Here is a 17,671-nt window from a genome sequence, read left to right on the forward strand (position 1 = left end):
GCGACAATCACGTCTCAATTTACAATTAAACAATGCCTTTACATTAACGGCTTATGATATTACAACAAAAACACGAGACGCGTTGAAATTGACATGTTTTTTTCTTCTTTCAAAAGTGACATGTTTTTTGTTGGTCTCCGCGTTGCGCTTGAACGTATGACATTTATTAGTAAAATTTATGAAGGTCGCAACATAAACGGTTGTATTCTTCGTTTCGGAACGGCCCGATTGGTCGCGGGCCGTTTGTTACGTAACAGGGCTTAACAGAAATATTTGTGATTCGAAAACGGAAGAGTTTTAAGATCAACGAGATTTCGTATTTTATAACTGTTATTAGGTAATAGGTATACTAGTGTGCATTTCTTTGCAAGAACCTCATATCAGTTCTTTTTTTTGGAGTTTACTCCTTTAGAATCGATTTACATATATAGGCCCGGGGTATGAAAATTATGGGGACCAAAATCGTACTAGCATGTCACACGAAATGCGTTATGCGCATGTCACACGAAATGCGCGCCGGGCTGCTGCGCCGGCAGTCCGCCACAAAGCCTCGTACTGATCGCGCGTTTCTCTCATTATTGTACTTTCATATATTTGTTAGTCGTTTGTTTTGTGTCTCGTTAATTTGTTAATAATCTGTAGTGTATCGTGTTGTCGTAATATAGAACTATTTCTCGTATTGTTTCGTTTAATTTTTTATATCCAGTAAACTCCAGTCGTGCGTCGGAGCGGACACACACACTTTTTTTTAATGCTTTTTTTTTTAAATTGTACGACGACATCTCTGACAAACGTTTTTGAAACAGCATACCTAGATGAAATGTCGCCTTTTCAATGACATACTGAATGCGCTTAGAGCGGTCTATTTTTAATACGCTTTTATTAGCTTCAAACGTATGTGTATGTTCGTAACGGAATCTTTGAACATGATTTTGACCCCGGATTAACCCGAATTTTGGTATACTAATCAAGGGCCGACGACAATTCAATATTAAAAAAATATATTGAAAAAATTGAAATTCAACTAAAAAATGAAAAATAAATAATAGTTCAAAGAAACTTTGATGCTTTTCAGTATATTATCACTGATACCATGCACTTCACGTTTTTTTTTCAATAAAAAAATTTTTTGTTACACTCTTTTTAATTCGAATTTATTAAAATGTATTTTCTATTTTTAGTTGGATTTTCTATAAAAGCGTATTTTGTTAGTTTTTTTAAAGTATAATTTATTTTTTCCCCCTACCTATTCGCTGGTAGCCAAAGGAGCTATTCCAGTTACGAATGATGGGAGGTTGGGTATCTAATTCAATGAAAAACGAAAAACAAATTGTCTCGTAATATTTTGTGAACCACGCCATTTTGAATGTCACCTTTACCCGCCTGGAAACAAGGTGATCTAAATGTTACAAAAACAAAAGTCACCTCATTTAAGTAAATAATTCAATTTACTTGTAAATCGTTTTATTGTGTGCAAACACCGTTTCCTGCCAAGTTCATTGTTGTAACTGAATTATAACTTAATTCGTATGAGATCCTTTGTAGGTACGTCACTTAAATTCCGCGTCAGGTTGATAATGTCTATATAGTACAAAAAAGTTCAATTTACTCAAGAAAGACCTTTTTTTTCTTTTCCTACCTAAGCTGGTAGCCTAGAGAGGTTATTCCAGCGTAACCGTAACTAGTAGGTGAGCTCACGGGCCTCAAACCTGACGACGATGCTAACACGAACCCTAGCAAGAGCCGTGCTTCGCAGAATCTACCACCGGATCGGAAACGCGACCCACTGAGAAGATCCGGCGAGAAACTCAGTGGGCTGTGTTTGAGAGTTAATTTACTCGTCGAGCCCTTCGTCGCAAGCGACGGGTTCGACGAGAACGGTGACCGGTGCTTGAAGTACCTAGAAGCACCGTTAGTGGATCGGGAGGAAGAAAGACCAATAATGTCGGTAGATTTAGTCATTCATATTATTATATTTTCACTCAAAATATATGTTGTTACTATTGTTTAACAAATATATAGGTATGTTTACGGAATATTTATTTATTTATTACACTTCATGTAAAATTTACATTGGCGGACTTAATGCCTAAGGCATTCTCTACCATTCGACCAAAGGTAGTGCAGAGTGAATAGTGGTAGGTGCAATGAAATTTATACTAAGTTACAAATGCATACCTACACAAAAAGAATCTGAAAATTGCGATACTACACAAATAAATGGCTTATTGTATTGTATGTTTATATGTACGTTCAATGCTGTCGTTATAATTGTGACTTAAATTACAGCTTAAACGCCAAATAAATTATTCCCGAAGTAACATAGTAAGTACATTCAAACGTAAAAATATGTTCCGTTAGATAGATATTAATAGGGCGCACGAAAGTGGTTCTCAATTTAGGTCATCCGATGTTATTAGTTCGTTTAGATTGGCAGGTGTGTCGGTGAAGACATTCACCCACGAATAAAATTACGACATCGCTTTTGAGAATTATATGATGGCGCGAAAACAGATGACGTTCACTGAGGAAGTATTAGACTGTCTTTCTCGTCGAATTTACTGGTGGTAGGATTGGTAGGACCTCTTGTGAGTCCGCACGGGTAGGTACCACTGCCGGTTCTGCCGTGAAGCAGTAATGCGTTTCGGTTTGAAGGGTGGGGCAACCGTTGTAACTATACTGAGACCTTAGAACTCATATCTCAAGGTGGGTGGCGGCATTTACGTCGTGGATGTCTATGGGCTCCGGTAACCACTTAATACCAGGTGTTAGCTCGTCAAAAAATCATCGAATGATTTCCACGTGTAACCTTGCCCATAGACACAACCCATTGAGTTTCTCGCCGAATATTCTCAGTTGGTCGCGTTTCCGATCCGGTGGTAGATTCTGCAAAGCACTGCTCTTGCTAAGACTAGTGTTAGCAAGTCCTCCCAGGCTGAGCATCGTGAGCTTATCTACCAAACCGTGCGTAGCTAGATTAGCCTCCTACCTACTAGCGGTTAAATAGAAAAAAGTGTTAGAAACGCGAGAGTTTGAGAACGTCTGCACAAAATGCTTATCCCATAGATAGACAATTGAAAACTTATTTTGAAATTCCGTGCACCTCCATCTAAAGTCAATTGCAACAATGCAATCTAATACTCTCTCCGAACATTTGCAATATCGAAAGCGAAATCGCTATGAACATTAACGGAATTTTCTATTTGTTTTCCAATTACGTTAAAACCGCTGAACTAATTTGCCGGACCGCCAGGATCCGGGCAATGAGAACATTTGTCTTATTGTTTTTTACCACAGAAAGTGATTTTCTCGGCGGCATCGTAGGTAGACTAGGCGCGTATGATTTAAATAGACAGATAAGTTTATGGTTGACGAAGATACTCTGTTTTTTTTTTGCTTTGATGGGTGGACGAGCTCACAGCCCACCTGATGTTAAGTGATTACTGGAGCCCATAGACATCTACAACGTAAATGCGCCACCCACCTTGAGATATAAGTTCTAAGGTCTCAAGTATATTTAGAACGGCTGCCCTATCCTTCAAACCGAAACTAATTACTGCTTCACGGCAGAAATAGGCAGGGTAGTGGTACCTAACCGCGCGGACTCGTAAGAGTTCCTACCACCAGTAGGACCTGTGATCCCTGATTCCTTTTTTTTAAATGACCATGTTACAAATTTGGATGGTAATATCTCGCCTAATTCTGCAGCGAAAATATTATAGCGTTTTATCACCAGATGATGAGGTTTTAGATGGATTGTTTTTTGATGGATGGTTGTTGTTCTATATTCCAATATTGTGTCTCAAGGTACTCCGATAGCCGACTAACTGAATCGGGCTATGAGAGCGTATGCTCAAATCCAAATACTCAAAGACAAGTCAGTTCTAGTAGCCAGACGTTTTGACCCTACGCCAAACATTAACAAGTCAATGAAGCCACTATTTTTTCGAAAAAATGTAACCTGTGAAATGTATGACTTTATACATATTGTAACGCTAGTGTTTATTTTCATTCATTCGGTTAAATTCTTGTAAAGAAACAAAATTGATTGTACTTAGCGGAGTATCAAGACAAGAGACAGTAGACCGACCCCACTCGTATGTATAATAAGCTAAAAGAACAAATGCATTTAAAACAAATTTAATAACTGTAGAGTACGCAGCTCGTTCTAAGTATATTATAAGACAACAAAAAGTCTGTTCCAACGAAACTTTTTTTAAAAAAACTTCTCAAAAAGCGAAAGAGTTAGAGCGTAGGATTAAAATTCAAACTTTCTTTTCATTTTAAATTACAAACAATTCAATAAGTATTAGGATAAAGGTTTTAGTAACAAATAAAGGAAAGATTATAATACTGTGGTATTTTTTGGCAAAATGCTATTGTTTCTCAGTTATCGTAAGATTTTCGCCTGTGGGCGATCTCGTATTTAAATGTTTTATTTAAGAGAGCTCCATTCAATGAAAGTATTAAGATGGGGCTAGGTACATTTTCTGCTTAATGTTATTATAATACGAAGGATTTCAATATATTTGTTGATTTTAATTTCGGCTTTTGGATATATGTATCCTTATTGTTTTTTTTAAAACACTGCACTTTTGAAAATAATAAGAAGATGAATAATATTTTTTTTGTTTATTGCCCCTGTAGGCAGACGAGCATACGGCCCACCTGATGGTGAGTGATTACCGTCGCCCATGGACTTCAGCAATGCCAGGGGCAGAGCCAAGTCGCTGCCTATCGCATAGTGATACCTAATAGTAATCATAATTCAAATAAATATTTTATAATTCATGTTTCGTTTTGAAAAATTATTACGCTACACAAAACACTACTAGACAGAATATAGGTAGTGGCGTACGACAAGAGTGTGTCCAATGGAATATTCGCTCGAAGAGGCATTAATCACTCATATAATGTGCTTATGGTCTGCGACTAATCGGAGATGATATCGCAAACCAAAAAAATATCTGTTAATTGAAATGTGCCCAATAGAAATCCTTCTAGATCAAAAGTTTAAATTAAGTTACTACTACGAGGAGAACCTTCTAGATTAAAAAAACCTAAGTTAATTTGTAAGCGCAATAATTGAGCACGATTGGCTCGGTTTGACAGATATATCTATATATTAATACGTGAAGCAAAAACTTTGTATCCTTTTTACGAAAATTGCGCGGACGGAGGAGTATGAAATTTTCCACACTTACAGAGAATATCGAGAAGAAGTGCACAATGCTAATATTTTTTTAAAATAATGCCTTAAAGATACATTAAGTCAAATAAAGAAAACATTACACACACTACGTACCGTGTATTTGACGCACACACGCATGCATACTATTTATTGTCAAACTTTTGTTCTTGACGTCTGTTGTCAAATTGAGAATAGATTAAATATTGTTTGTCTTTGTTAATATTATTTTATAGTGTAGCCTTGGCGAAATTTGTGATTATAGAAGTATAAAATACAATCACAATAGTGTAAAAACTTACAATTCCAATTAATTATAGTCGAATTTTGACTACTGCGGGACCTCTAGTTTTATAAAATACGTGAACACATATAATCGGATTAAGATTTTTAGGGAATAAATAATTGGAGAAGTATTCTGGGAAATTAGCAAACAAAACCACAAAGTAAATTATTGAAACTTGAACAGGACTTTAATAGGCTGATAATAGTTTTCCCTTGACACACTCCATATAGGTTAACTGGTTGTATACAAGTAAATCATCTGACCAACAATCCGAACAACATTACGACTAGTTATTGCAATGTTTTTTAATAATAAATACATACTATCTAATAGTAATTCACTTTATATATTTAATTTATATTTCATTAAGTAATCTATAACGTCTTAACTGCTAACAATGAATAATGAGGCAATACGGCTATTTACAACTCCTCTGAAGCCCAAAAGGAACTTAAATGAGCAACTTTTGTTTATTTTTTTTATTGCTTAGATGGGTGGATGAGCTCACAGCCCACCTGGTGTTAAGTGGTTACTGGAGCCCATAGACATCTACAACGTAAATGCGCCACCCACCTAGAGATATAAGTTCTAAGGTATCAAGTATAGTTACAACGGCTGCCCCACCCTTCAAACCGAAACGCATAACTGCTTCACGGCGGAAATAGGCAGGGCGGTGGTACCCACCCGCGCGGACTCACAAGACGTCCTACCACCAGTAATTACGCAAATTATAATTTTTCGGGAATAACTTAATGATCACGTTCAAGATTTGAATTCTTAATGTTAATTTCGGATTTTATACGACACTACAGACTAAATTACTGGATTAATCTTCAGAAATACGCATTCATATATGCAAATCTGTTTCGCATTATCTATCCCAGGCCTTACTTTAGACACTACATTTTAGGCCTAACTCTTTCGGTTTAGGCCTAAGAAACCAACCGTTTCACATGTTCTGTCCTGTATCATTGATAATTGTGATATTTCAAAGACTCCAGTGTATAGATATGATCGGTATTGGATATAAATACACACGTTACAATCGGTGTCAATAGTAAAATTTCAACAATGAAATGTTTGAAGGCTTAGATTGTTTACATACAGTAACGTGTATTTATTCAAACAATTTGTAGCATTGCATACGCATGCATGTCAAAATTAGCAATATTACCTAATGCCAACACTTTATTCGGAAATCAAAATAAATAAATATGAGAAACAAAATAATGATAAAATAAGATAAATTCAAAAAAAAACCGTGCAAGTAAAAGAAATTAACATAACGAAGGAAGTTAGAATTTAAAATTAGTAAAAAAACAACAATAACAAACACAAATAACCTCCAAACGATGGCATGGTCAAGCACATTCACAGTTCCACCCAAATGATCATAGACAAAACTGTTTTTTTTTTACTAATATGTGCACAGGACACTAACTTTTACCAATGTGGTGCTGGTGGAAGGGGGCATGGGCCCCCCGTCCTGCGGCTAGGAAACCCGCCACTTCGGCACCTCTACACGGCACTTCACTTGACACAGCGCGGCGATTTCGCACGCCGTCACCGGCAATACACCGAAACGCGCGACTTCTAAACGCGTACTGACGATAACGGAGAGGTCCACGAACGACGGCCTACCGCAGACAAGGACACCAATAACGAACACCAATTCGACAAAACGAGATAGAAAGGGTAGCGTCAGAACGGGCGTGGTTCTGATGAGCAGCCACTAGCGTCGAGGGGTGGCGCCGCCGATGTATTTTCTGTTTTTTTTTTTTTCGTGCGTGTTTCTGTGCGGTAGTGGGATTTCATTTTGTGGGACACGTGCGGCGTTCGCAGTAAATTTAAATTGGCTTGCCGGTAGATCGAGTGGTAGCTGAACATAATTATAGAGCCTGGATTTTTCGGTTGCCTCTCTAGGTCGGCCGGGTGTCTTATTTTTATGGCATCGGTTCTCGGTTGAATACGGACGAGTGTTTGGACCGTGGGCGTGTGCGAGTTATGTTTATGTAGATTGTTGCCCGCCTTCTAGACTTACGAGTGTCTTACTGTATTTTTCTTTATTTTTATATTCTGCCATTTTCTCGCCGCCGAGACGAGTAGGTACCTACGGTGTTAATGTACTGAGATTTATACGGGATGAATTCTGGTGAAAAATATACAACGAAATACCTACTTTCTGTTTGCATTAATGTGAACACACATTTTTAAGTATTGAAATCATTATAAATAATTCTAAAATAATATAATAGGTAAAATGCTTACTTTTTTATTAATATTGCATATTTTAAATACTGCCTTTCAATGTTTGCTATAAGAGCATTTATTTAACAATAAAATTATGTTTGTTTTAAGTTTGGTGTCTACTTTTTATAATCCTGTATTAGTCCGATTTAATTTTCCAAAAGTGACCTAGAGTTAAGCTCTCTACTAAAATATTTAGGTATCCCATTTCTAATTATCAGTTTTCTAATAAGTATATATTTCGGTACCTATACAATTATTATCAACATACCTACAAATCTTTAAACAAGTAATAGTACCCAGTAAAAAGGAGTTAGATAATAATTACAGAAATTAAACAATTGTTAGGTTAGATTAATTTTTTGTTTCGAAGTTTGTATCAAAATGTTTACCATTCTTTTATTTAGAAAAATACTAACAGGATCATCATCATCAATAGCTCAATGCAAATAACCTAACCCAATATTATACACAAAATTTCACATGTTTATGCATAGATATCACTAATAAATTTTCTGCTTTCGAATTCTTAAAATTTTGTCTACAAATGATCACGTGTTGATTTGTTTATTCGCTTGGTATCCGTGCGAGTGCTATTTATCCAATAAAGTTGAAGTTTCATGCAATGGAAAATCGAATAAATTTTTCGGAATCTCACGAAATTTACAAAATCTATGACGTCATTTGAGGTTAAGCAAACGTAATCTGACCATAGAACATACATTAATCCCGAGATTATCCACATGTTGGGCGTTGAAGGTCGTGTTAAAATGTTAGAACTATTAGATTTTATTGGGTACTTTCAAATAAATCTAGCTTAACATTTTTCTAAGTAAAATGGTGTCTGGTATCAATATTGGTATATGTACCTACTGCCACTTTAGGCTAATGGTGTTGTTGGAGGTAAAAAAGAGAGACGAGCAAGACAATTTAGAATTTCTATATTTGTAAATACCTTTTTATTATTGCCTTTGTAGGCAGACGAGCATCCGGCCCACCGGATGGTAAGTGGCTACCGTCGCTTATAGATATCAGCAATGCCAGGGGCAGAGCCAAACAGCTGCCTAAAATTAAGTACCTACTCTCGCACGGGAATCACTGTGGAGGGGAGTTAGTTCCAAAGCTGGATGGTAAGTGTCAGAAAAGATCTTTGGAAACACACTGTCATTGAACGCAGCGGTTCCAGATAATATTGATGAACTCTGCTCCGATGGCGGGAGATGCGATGAAAAAATGGAGATGAGGGGATCATCTAGAATAATTGCTAATTACATAAGCATTTAGAAACCGCCACAAGTGTGTCTGGAATTGACTACTAAATAGATAATTATAGTGTTTTCGTCGATTTTCACGACTCCTATGTTAGACATAAATAAAATTTACCGCTTAAACTCGTTTTTTTTTTAATTATCATTACATTTTTTCCAGTGTTCGGAAATTTTACAGCTTACACGATCACGGATAATTATGTAAATACGGATAAATATGCTGTTTTGTATAAACTACAACGAACAGCGTCAAAAACGATGTTTCGAGATAAGAAATTTATCTTTTAGGAATACCTAAATGACCTGAGCATCTATCAAATCTATACTAATAAAGCTCTTATTTTTACCAAACAATATTTCGGTCGAAATTTTAATAGTAATTTTAAGAGTAAACTCTGGTGGTAGGACCTCTTGTGAGTCCATGCGGGTACGTACCACTGCGCTGCCTATTTCTGCCGTGAAACAGTAATGCGATTTGAAGGGTGGGGCAGCCGTTGTAACTCTCAAGGCGGGTGGAGGCATTTATGTTGTAGATGTCTATGGGCTCCGATAACCACTTAACACCAGGTGGGCTCTGAGCTCGTCCATCTATTTATACAATAAAACAAATATATAGTAAGATTTTCTTAAAAAAATAATTAAAAAAGAAAATAATGTGTAGATACAAAGGCAAGCTAATATTTTTTTGTTTAGTATACCTATAACACGAATATTGCTTGTGCCAAAGGAGAATTAAAATGCAAAATTGAAAAAATATATATCTTAGTAGTATTATATTTAAGGTGAAGTACATAATTTAGTATGCACCCACTTTTTTGCACTATAAAAAGGTACACGTAATTCTAAACGGTCATCGGCGGATATCAACATTCCGAACTGAATTCCGGAATTCCGCCACCAACCTGAGACATTAGATCGAAGTTTAATAATACCTATCGTGCAACGGGTGTCCCATCTCACAAGCCAGAACACACATCTTCGTGATGTAGACAATATGGTGACGGTAAAAAGGCTTTCATGTGTGAAAGAGGATATACAAGGGAAGATGTTGAGTGCAGAGATTAAGTATGAAAGGCCTGAATGGAAAAGGAGGTTGTGCTGTGCCGACCCTACGTAATAGAATAAGGCCAAGAAGAAGAAACATTCCTTTTCCATTCAAATTTAACAAACAACAACCAAAACAAGTAACCTCTATTACCTTATCATTCACATTGAAATCGTTGTTGTTACTAAAGCACCGGCAAAAACCAGAGAGGTTTTTATTAAAGGGGAAACTAAATAGTAGGTACAAAGATAGCAAGAAAATTACCAGTGTTCGCTCAATGAGCGAAATTCGACTATAATTAGACACCTTAAGGCTTAGATTCACTGTATGTATTTAATTTCTCTTATTTATGATATTATTATTGAAATTCCGAAAAAGAGACTCTATTTCCCAAAAAAAATAATGATAATAACGTAATTCGTCAATTGCTACTAAAATAAAAAAAGGAAAATAAAATCGACTGACAAACAGAAAGCAAGAGAGAAGAAGGTAATTAAACACTTGATCTTTGCCTATTTATAAAGATATAACACGATGGCGGGATGATAAGTAACTAGCCTCTACTATTTAAAAAGTTAAATTACTTTGTAGAGGAGTATTTTGCAGGCCTCGAAAGAAATCATTTTATGGAAGGCATTACTGCTTTAGAACGAAGATGGAATAAGTGCGTAGAGGATCACGGAGACTATGTCCAAAAATAAAATTAATTTTATCACGGAAAGTTAAGTGTTTTATTGTTAAACTAGTTACTTATCATCCCGCCCTTGTACTATGTATTTTTACATAATCAGCATATCTGCTAAACACTAGTAATATAAAATTTTGGCTTAATGACTCAAAATGAGTGTCGGAATCTGCGATACGGTATCTATGAACTCCAATCAACATGAAGTGGACCGAGAGCGTGTTTAAGCATATCCGAGTCTGTCTCAATATTAATTTAAAAAACACAATCATCATTATCCTGCCCTTCTCCCAGTCACCTGGGTTCGGCGCAACATGTTTTCTCCTTCCATGCTCTTCTATCATATACCATTTCTTCGCTCACTCCCCTCTTACCCATATCGTCTTTCACACAATCCATCCATTTCTTCTTAGGTCTACCTCTTCCTCTATATCCTTTTTTTTTTTTTTTTTGGTATCGATGGGGAATCCTATTCTTTACGGATACCTTGCCGACGGGGGTCGGACCGGGCTATGTCGGACTCCGCGCCTCCGGTGGAAGAAAGAGGAAGAAGTCGCGAACCGAGGTCCGCGCCCTTAACCAATTGGTCCACGGAGACTACGCCTTTAGAAAGGCGCGCTGGGCTAAGTTCAGCTCTCGCCAAACCCGCCCAGCTTAACGACTACCGACTAAACCCCAACGAGCTCCTCCACTCCAGCTGGGCGGAGACCCAGGTACCGCCATGTGCGCGCCATAGGCCCGCCTTCGCCGGCTCCCACCCCAATGTTACGTTGGGCGGGATCTGCCACCGGGGACTTCTTCCCCCTCTCATCTCCACGACTCGTGAGGGGCGCACCAGAGCCACAGCGCACCACCACCCCACAGGACCTTAGTGCCGAGCACCGGGCGCCCCCGCACCCAGCAATCGACGGCCCCTGCAGGAGCCGGGTGGGGGCTTTCTGCCCGCACCACCCGCTCCGCCTTCACTGCCTACGAACCGAGGTCCACGACCTCCTCCTCACGACTTCCTCCTCGGTTCATCGGCATGCCCGGTTCTTCATAAAGCCCCGGTCTTCCTTGTGCCCGACGGAGGCTGGACGTCCATCGGAGTCGTCGTCTCGCCGAGTTGACTTCGGTCTGCAGCAACGGGTGCGGCCGCGGGTGCAGCGACGTCCTCTCTCCTTGGTTTTCTCGGGGGCCTTGCACAGGCCTTGCCCCCCGAAGTGTGGTCCGCTGGTTTCCCGGCGGAGGCGCAGACGGCGCATCGCGGTGCCAGTGTGCATCCGGATGCCACGTGGCCGGTCTGTCCGCACCGGTAGCAGTCGTGGCTGCGGTCGACCGACGACGGGCACCGCGCACCCACATGGCCCAACGCGTGGCAGCGGAAGCATTGTAGCCTCCGGGCCTCCAGCAGGTGGACGCGAACAACGCTCCACCCGATGCGCAGCTTCGTCACTGTAACAATTTTCTTCGCCGCTGCTATCGGGCAACGAACGAGAACCTGGCCCATTCCTCCGGATCCGGGCTTGATAGAGCCAGCCTTGACTGCATCGACGGAGCATTCGCCGATGCGCGCAAGCTCGGTGCATATCTCCTCCTCCGTCAGCGAATCGTCAAGTCCGCTTATGCGGATTGCAGCGGTCACTATCGGTCTTGTCACCGTTACTCTCTTAGAAGAGAGAACCTCCTTAAGCTTCTCGGCCAGCAAGTCGGCCTTCGCGATCTGGTCCTCGCCGCTCACTATGAGTATTTTGGCTCCGGTTATTGCTGACCGGACCTTCTCGATGGGGATCCCTAAGGCTCCGGCGTCGATGCTGGCCCTCGCCTCGGCGAGCACCTCCCGGTAGGAGAGCCCCTTTTCGATGGCCTCCGGGTGCAGCCTCAGAATAACGGCCTGCGAGCGCGGAGCTCGAAGTCTCTTCTTTCTACCTTTCTTCTTAGGCTTGAGCGGGGCAGGGTTTCTGTCTCGTTGGCCTTCCGCGTTGGTCGTCGGTGCTGGCTCCTTTTCAATTCTCGGCCGTGCTCCTCTACGCGCAACGGTCGCCCAACTGACCGTAAGGGCCGCGGGGGCCGGAGGGAATGCGCGCGGCTCGGGTGGAGCTGGTGGCTCGGATGGAGCTGACGGCGTCGTCTTCTTGTTATTGCCCTTCTGTTTCTTGGGCTTCACTTTCTTGTTGGTCTCAAGCTGGGGCAGAGCCGCAAAAGGCGGCGTTGCCTCCGACACAAGACCTGCAGTGTCTGGATCGATTTCGCTCTCTCTGCTCCTCCTTCTTGCGTCAGCGGCCAAAGGTGGTCGCAAGCGAGGCTCTGGGAGTAGACGGGCCTCCAGACCCGCGAGTCGGGCGTCCAGCATGGACCCGACTGCTCGCATGATTATCTGCAGGCGTCGCTCGTCGTCTTCGTTTGGCAGTGTTGGGGCGGGAGTGGGCTGCGCTGTCGTCTGAGCAAGGCGCACCATTTCCGCTCTTACGTCCTCTACTTCCTTCCTGAGCTGCAGGATCTCCGCCTCCTGTCTCTCGCTGAGTGCCTGCAGCCTCAGGGTTTCCTCGTTGGCCGATCTGGAAGCTAGATCTTCCGTGGCCTCCTTTATTGTTGTGGCCATCTCCTTAAGGGCTTTGATGTACGTCCCCTTCGGATTGCGCGCTTTCGCCGCGATGGTAAGGGCCATCTGGGCGGTCTCCTGGAGCCTAGTCGCGGGATCTGCTGTTATGTTCCCGGATATTAAATGTACTGCGCGCCTCTTCTCACGCAGGTTGTGCACGCTTTCCACTACCTCCTGTTCAGCGCGAAGCTCCAGCTCTTCACGTTGAGCTTTTAAGTATGCCTGCTTCGCCGCCGCCAATCCCACGTATTGGCCGGTCGTTGGAGGACGACCTCGGCCTCTCTTCGATGGTCTGGTCCTGGACACCAACGATCCTGACGCCTCCGATTCGGTACTACTGTCGGAGCTTGCGTTCTTCGAGCCTTTTGCCCTTTTGCGCGTCGTTCTCTTTGGTGATGAACAGCAGGAGCTGACCACCATGCTGTCCTCCGAGCAAACGCTGCTTTCTCTCCTGCGGTCTTCGTTTTGCACCGTTTCTCTTTCGTCCCTTGTGGACCTCTTCCTTTTCTCCCCGTCCTTCTCGGACTCTTTCCCGGAACAGCTTGTGCCCCCCCCAGAATACGAGGGGCAGCGTGCGGCCGATTTCTCGACCGCACGGAGGGATTCTCCTCCCGCAGAGCAAGAGGTACCCTCCTGGGGTAATAACTTTTTCAGGCTGGACATGCTCATGCTTTTTTATTTTTATTTACCTAGGGTGCGGTCCCCTAGGACGCCCTCGAGACTGGTCTCCCACCAGCCATTCGTCCCGTTGCCGGGCGTCAAAACTTGGGATTGGGTGAGAATAAAGAAAGAAAGAAGTGGAAAATATAACAAAATCTAACATAAAAATGTAACCAACAGTACAAGAGTGAAGATAGTAAACAAACAAAACACAAAGAACAAAATAACAACGAAGATAAGGACAGACAAACTCAACATAAATTAAATCAAAAATATAAAGAAAACAAAAAGACAGTAAAAACAAACTCAAAATAATAAGGAAGAAGTCGGGGGCCCGGGCATCCCCGGAAGAAACACCCTTCAACTAGGTGAAGGGCGCAGAGAGCCCAGAACCCCCCCTGCTGGTTTTGGTCCACGTCGCTCAATCTCTCCCACCATAACACAACGAGAGAGAAGGAGCGATACCCCTGGGAGTATGACTGCTCCCAGAGGCCCGTTATCCGCCACCTACGGACGCGCCCGGTGGAAGTCCAGCAAAACTCCCCCACAGACGCACCCACGGCACGCAGAGTGCGCATCGGGGGCCCGCCCAGGTCCCGGGTTCCTCTATATCCTTCCACATTCATAGTTAACACTCTCTTACCAACCTCATTTTCATTTCGTCTCATCACATGTCCATACCATCCCAAACGCGCACTTCTCAGCTTCTCTGTTACAGGTGCCACTTTCAGACTTCCTCTAACATATTCATTCCGTATTCTATCTATCCTCGTTACTCCACACATCCATCGGAACATTCGCATCTCTGCTGCATGCAATCGCCTTAAAAAAAACACAATACCTACAATATTATTATTATTATTTATTTATATTTATTTAAAATCTTATTAGTTACATAATATTTTTTAAAAGAGATATTAAAAATAAAATTTTTAAAAAACACTATATAAAAATAGATTGCCGCTGATGGCGGTGTCTACGACACAAGCCGCCAGTGGTTAGGACTCCAGAGTGAGAAAAAAAAAAAAAACAAAAGAAAAACCCAAGTCGACAGTGTAGACAGGTGACCTGTGGCGCACAAAGAACATCACCATGTATTCCGTCGTGTTCGTCGGATGGCTCTCCAAGTCCGACGAGAATTGAAAGTTTATCCAGCGACGAAACACAGCAGTCCCCTGCGCCGCCAAGACCTGTGCGTCGGGGCCGCCCACCATTGGCACGCTTGGGATCAACGAGGCGAAATGCCCCGTCTACGGTCCCCGCTACCAGTGGTGTAGTGTGCTCTCGCATGTGTTGGAACGAAAATATAAATATGAATGTCATGCGAGCGTACTATGAGGCCATAGGTCACCTGTCTACACTGTCGACTTGGGTTTTTCTTTTGTTTTTTGTTTTTATTATTATTATTAAATTCATTTACTTCAGATACTATTAATCCATATTAATCTGAGTAACAGTGATTTCTTAAAGATATGTTACAAAAGGATGTATTTACAAAAGAAAAGAACAACATACACACATTACAATTGCAATAGTTGACCATCACGAGCAAATTTTGACAACCTCTCTAGAATGATTCAGAAAAGGTCAATCTAACTGCGAAAATATCATGGCCAGGACGCTGTTGGAGCTAGCCTCTACTCTGCAGGGTATTAGTTTGTTAGTTAGTTAGTTAGAGAGTATTAGTTTTAGTTAAATAAGTAAACAAAGCCGTGGCAAACCAATAAACGGATTAGACGTCCAGTATATTCTAATCGAGAGATGCGACCGTGCGGTGTTTAAATCCCACAGATTTAATTAATTTTAAAAAAAATAATGAAATAATAATATTATAAAGAGGAAAGATTTGTTTGTTTGTTTGTTTCGAATAGGCTCCGAAACTACTGGACCGATTTGAAAAATTCTTTTTCCATTAGAAGCCGACATTGTCCCTGATTTTGTTTTAATGTTTCCGAAGCGAAGCGAGGGCGGGTCGCTAGTAATGAAATATTCATGATCACATCTTCAAGACTGACTTCTACAGTGAAGGAACAACATAAAAACCAAATACTTTACCATGTCTATTGTAATTAGATGGACCGTAAGTTTGTTCTTTACCGTCGCCCATGGACTTCAGCAAATGCCAGGGGCAGAGCCAAACCGCTGCCTACCGTAAAACCGTTTAGCGGTATTGCTAAATTTATGTGAATATTTGAGAAGAAAATGTAGACATTTATTTCGAAAAGGTTAGAAATATTAAAAATACTTTTACGTTTAATTCGCAAGATATTATTTATTTCCGATATTTCGTAATACTTCATAGTTTTCTTGGTTTACTTGAGTTGTTGAGCGACAGGAGGTTTTAGTCAGTTCGACTCCGACATGCCCCGCCCTTCATCCCCAGGGGAGGGCGGAAGTCAAAAAAAAAAAAAAAAAGGGGAAAAGCAGTAGGTAGTGGCCTGTAATTATATAATTTGTTACACCCCTGATACAATGAGCATCAATGACATACTGCCTCACTGATTCAGTTTCCAGCTACCACCTGTACAGTAGAATTAGTTTTTTTTTAATTACCGACTACATACCGATTTGAAGTCGTGGCCTAACGGATAAGGCGTCCGGTGCATTCGTACTGAGTGATGCACTGGTACGTACCGACTTTACAAAATGTTCACGATTGACTTCCACGGTGAAGGAATAACATCGTGTAATAAAAATCAAACCCGCAAAATTATCATTTGCGCAATTACTCGTGGTAGGACCTCTTGAGTCTGCACGCGTAGGTACCTTCCACGGTGAAGGAATAACATCGTGTAATAAAAATCAAACCCGCAAAATTATAATTTGCGCAATTACAATTAGGAACTCTTGAGTCTGCACGCGTAGGTACCACCGCCCTGCCTATTTCTACCGTGAAGCAGTAAAGCGTTTCGGTTTGAAGGGTGGGGCAGCCGTTGTAACCATACTGAGACCTTAGAACTCAAGGTGGTGGCGTATTTACGCTGTAGATGTAGATGTAGATTGTAGATGTGGGCTCCAGTAACCACTTAACACCAGGTGAGCTGTGAGTTCGACCACCTATCTAAGCAATAAAAAAGTGGTGGTATACTAGGGATGTGTTTGAGCTCCGATGAACACTGAACAGAAGATGGAACGCTCATTCGCTCTTTAACGAAAACATAATTCGCAATAGACGAAAGTACGAAAATACTTACAAATATAATTAACTGAAAGCGAAAAATATAGGTACTATGGGATCCTGAACTATAAATCCGTTAGTACAATGGTAATAAATAGCTTTAAAGGCAGTGACTCCATAAAATTAAAATCACGACATTACTGGATTGTCTATTTTACCTTACTTAGAGTCGTCATAAAATACGGCAAATGACAGCTACGTAGGTTTCAAATATTTCACTATTTACGAGTTCTGCCCACACAGCAAGCGAGCTACCTCACATATTGAAGCTAGAATCTACTGCGACATCTATTGTAATATTTGAACAATTATTTATAAGTTTTCTATAATACAAACTAGATGGCGCTATTCTCAACAAAATTTATTAGCCTTCCAACCAACTACAATAATTCAAATGCGTGCACTGTACGCTATTGTCACCGAAATAACTTAGATTATTCCTGAGAGTTCCTAATTATATAATTCCTAATTTCGGAAATAAATATTCCACCAAAGCTCTTCTAATTGTGACCAGTGTTTGCCTACATTTGCCG

At 41.0% G+C, this 17,671-nt stretch overlaps 1 protein-coding gene and 1 long non-coding RNA gene across 7 annotated transcripts in view; both read right to left on the bottom strand.

Moving 5' to 3' along the window:
• Positions 1-7,102, bottom strand: part of Lim1 (LIM homeobox 1) — a 95,685-nt gene extending 88,583 nt beyond the window's left edge. For 2 of the 6 annotated variants that reach the window (XM_089733494.1, XM_089733493.1), the window contains exon 1: positions 6,818-7,098. In XM_089733494.1, coding sequence (XP_089589620.1) covers positions 6,818-6,845 — 28 coding nt within the window. In that variant the 5' untranslated portion in view covers positions 6,846-7,098. Of the gene's footprint in view, positions 1-6,817 lie in introns of all 6 variants that reach the window. The other 4 variants (XM_089733498.1, XM_089733497.1, XM_089733496.1 and 1 more) reach the window with 3 other exon arrangements.
• Positions 1-17,671, bottom strand: part of LOC149501264 (uncharacterized) — a 344,283-nt gene that overhangs the window by 96,453 nt on the left and 230,159 nt on the right. The gene's annotated exons all lie outside the window — the stretch shown is intronic.

Source organism: Bombyx mandarina, chromosome 16 (assembly GCF_030267445.1).
Source record: "Bombyx mandarina strain Sakado chromosome 16, ASM3026744v2".
NCBI lineage: Eukaryota > Metazoa > Arthropoda > Insecta > Lepidoptera > Bombycidae > Bombyx > Bombyx mandarina.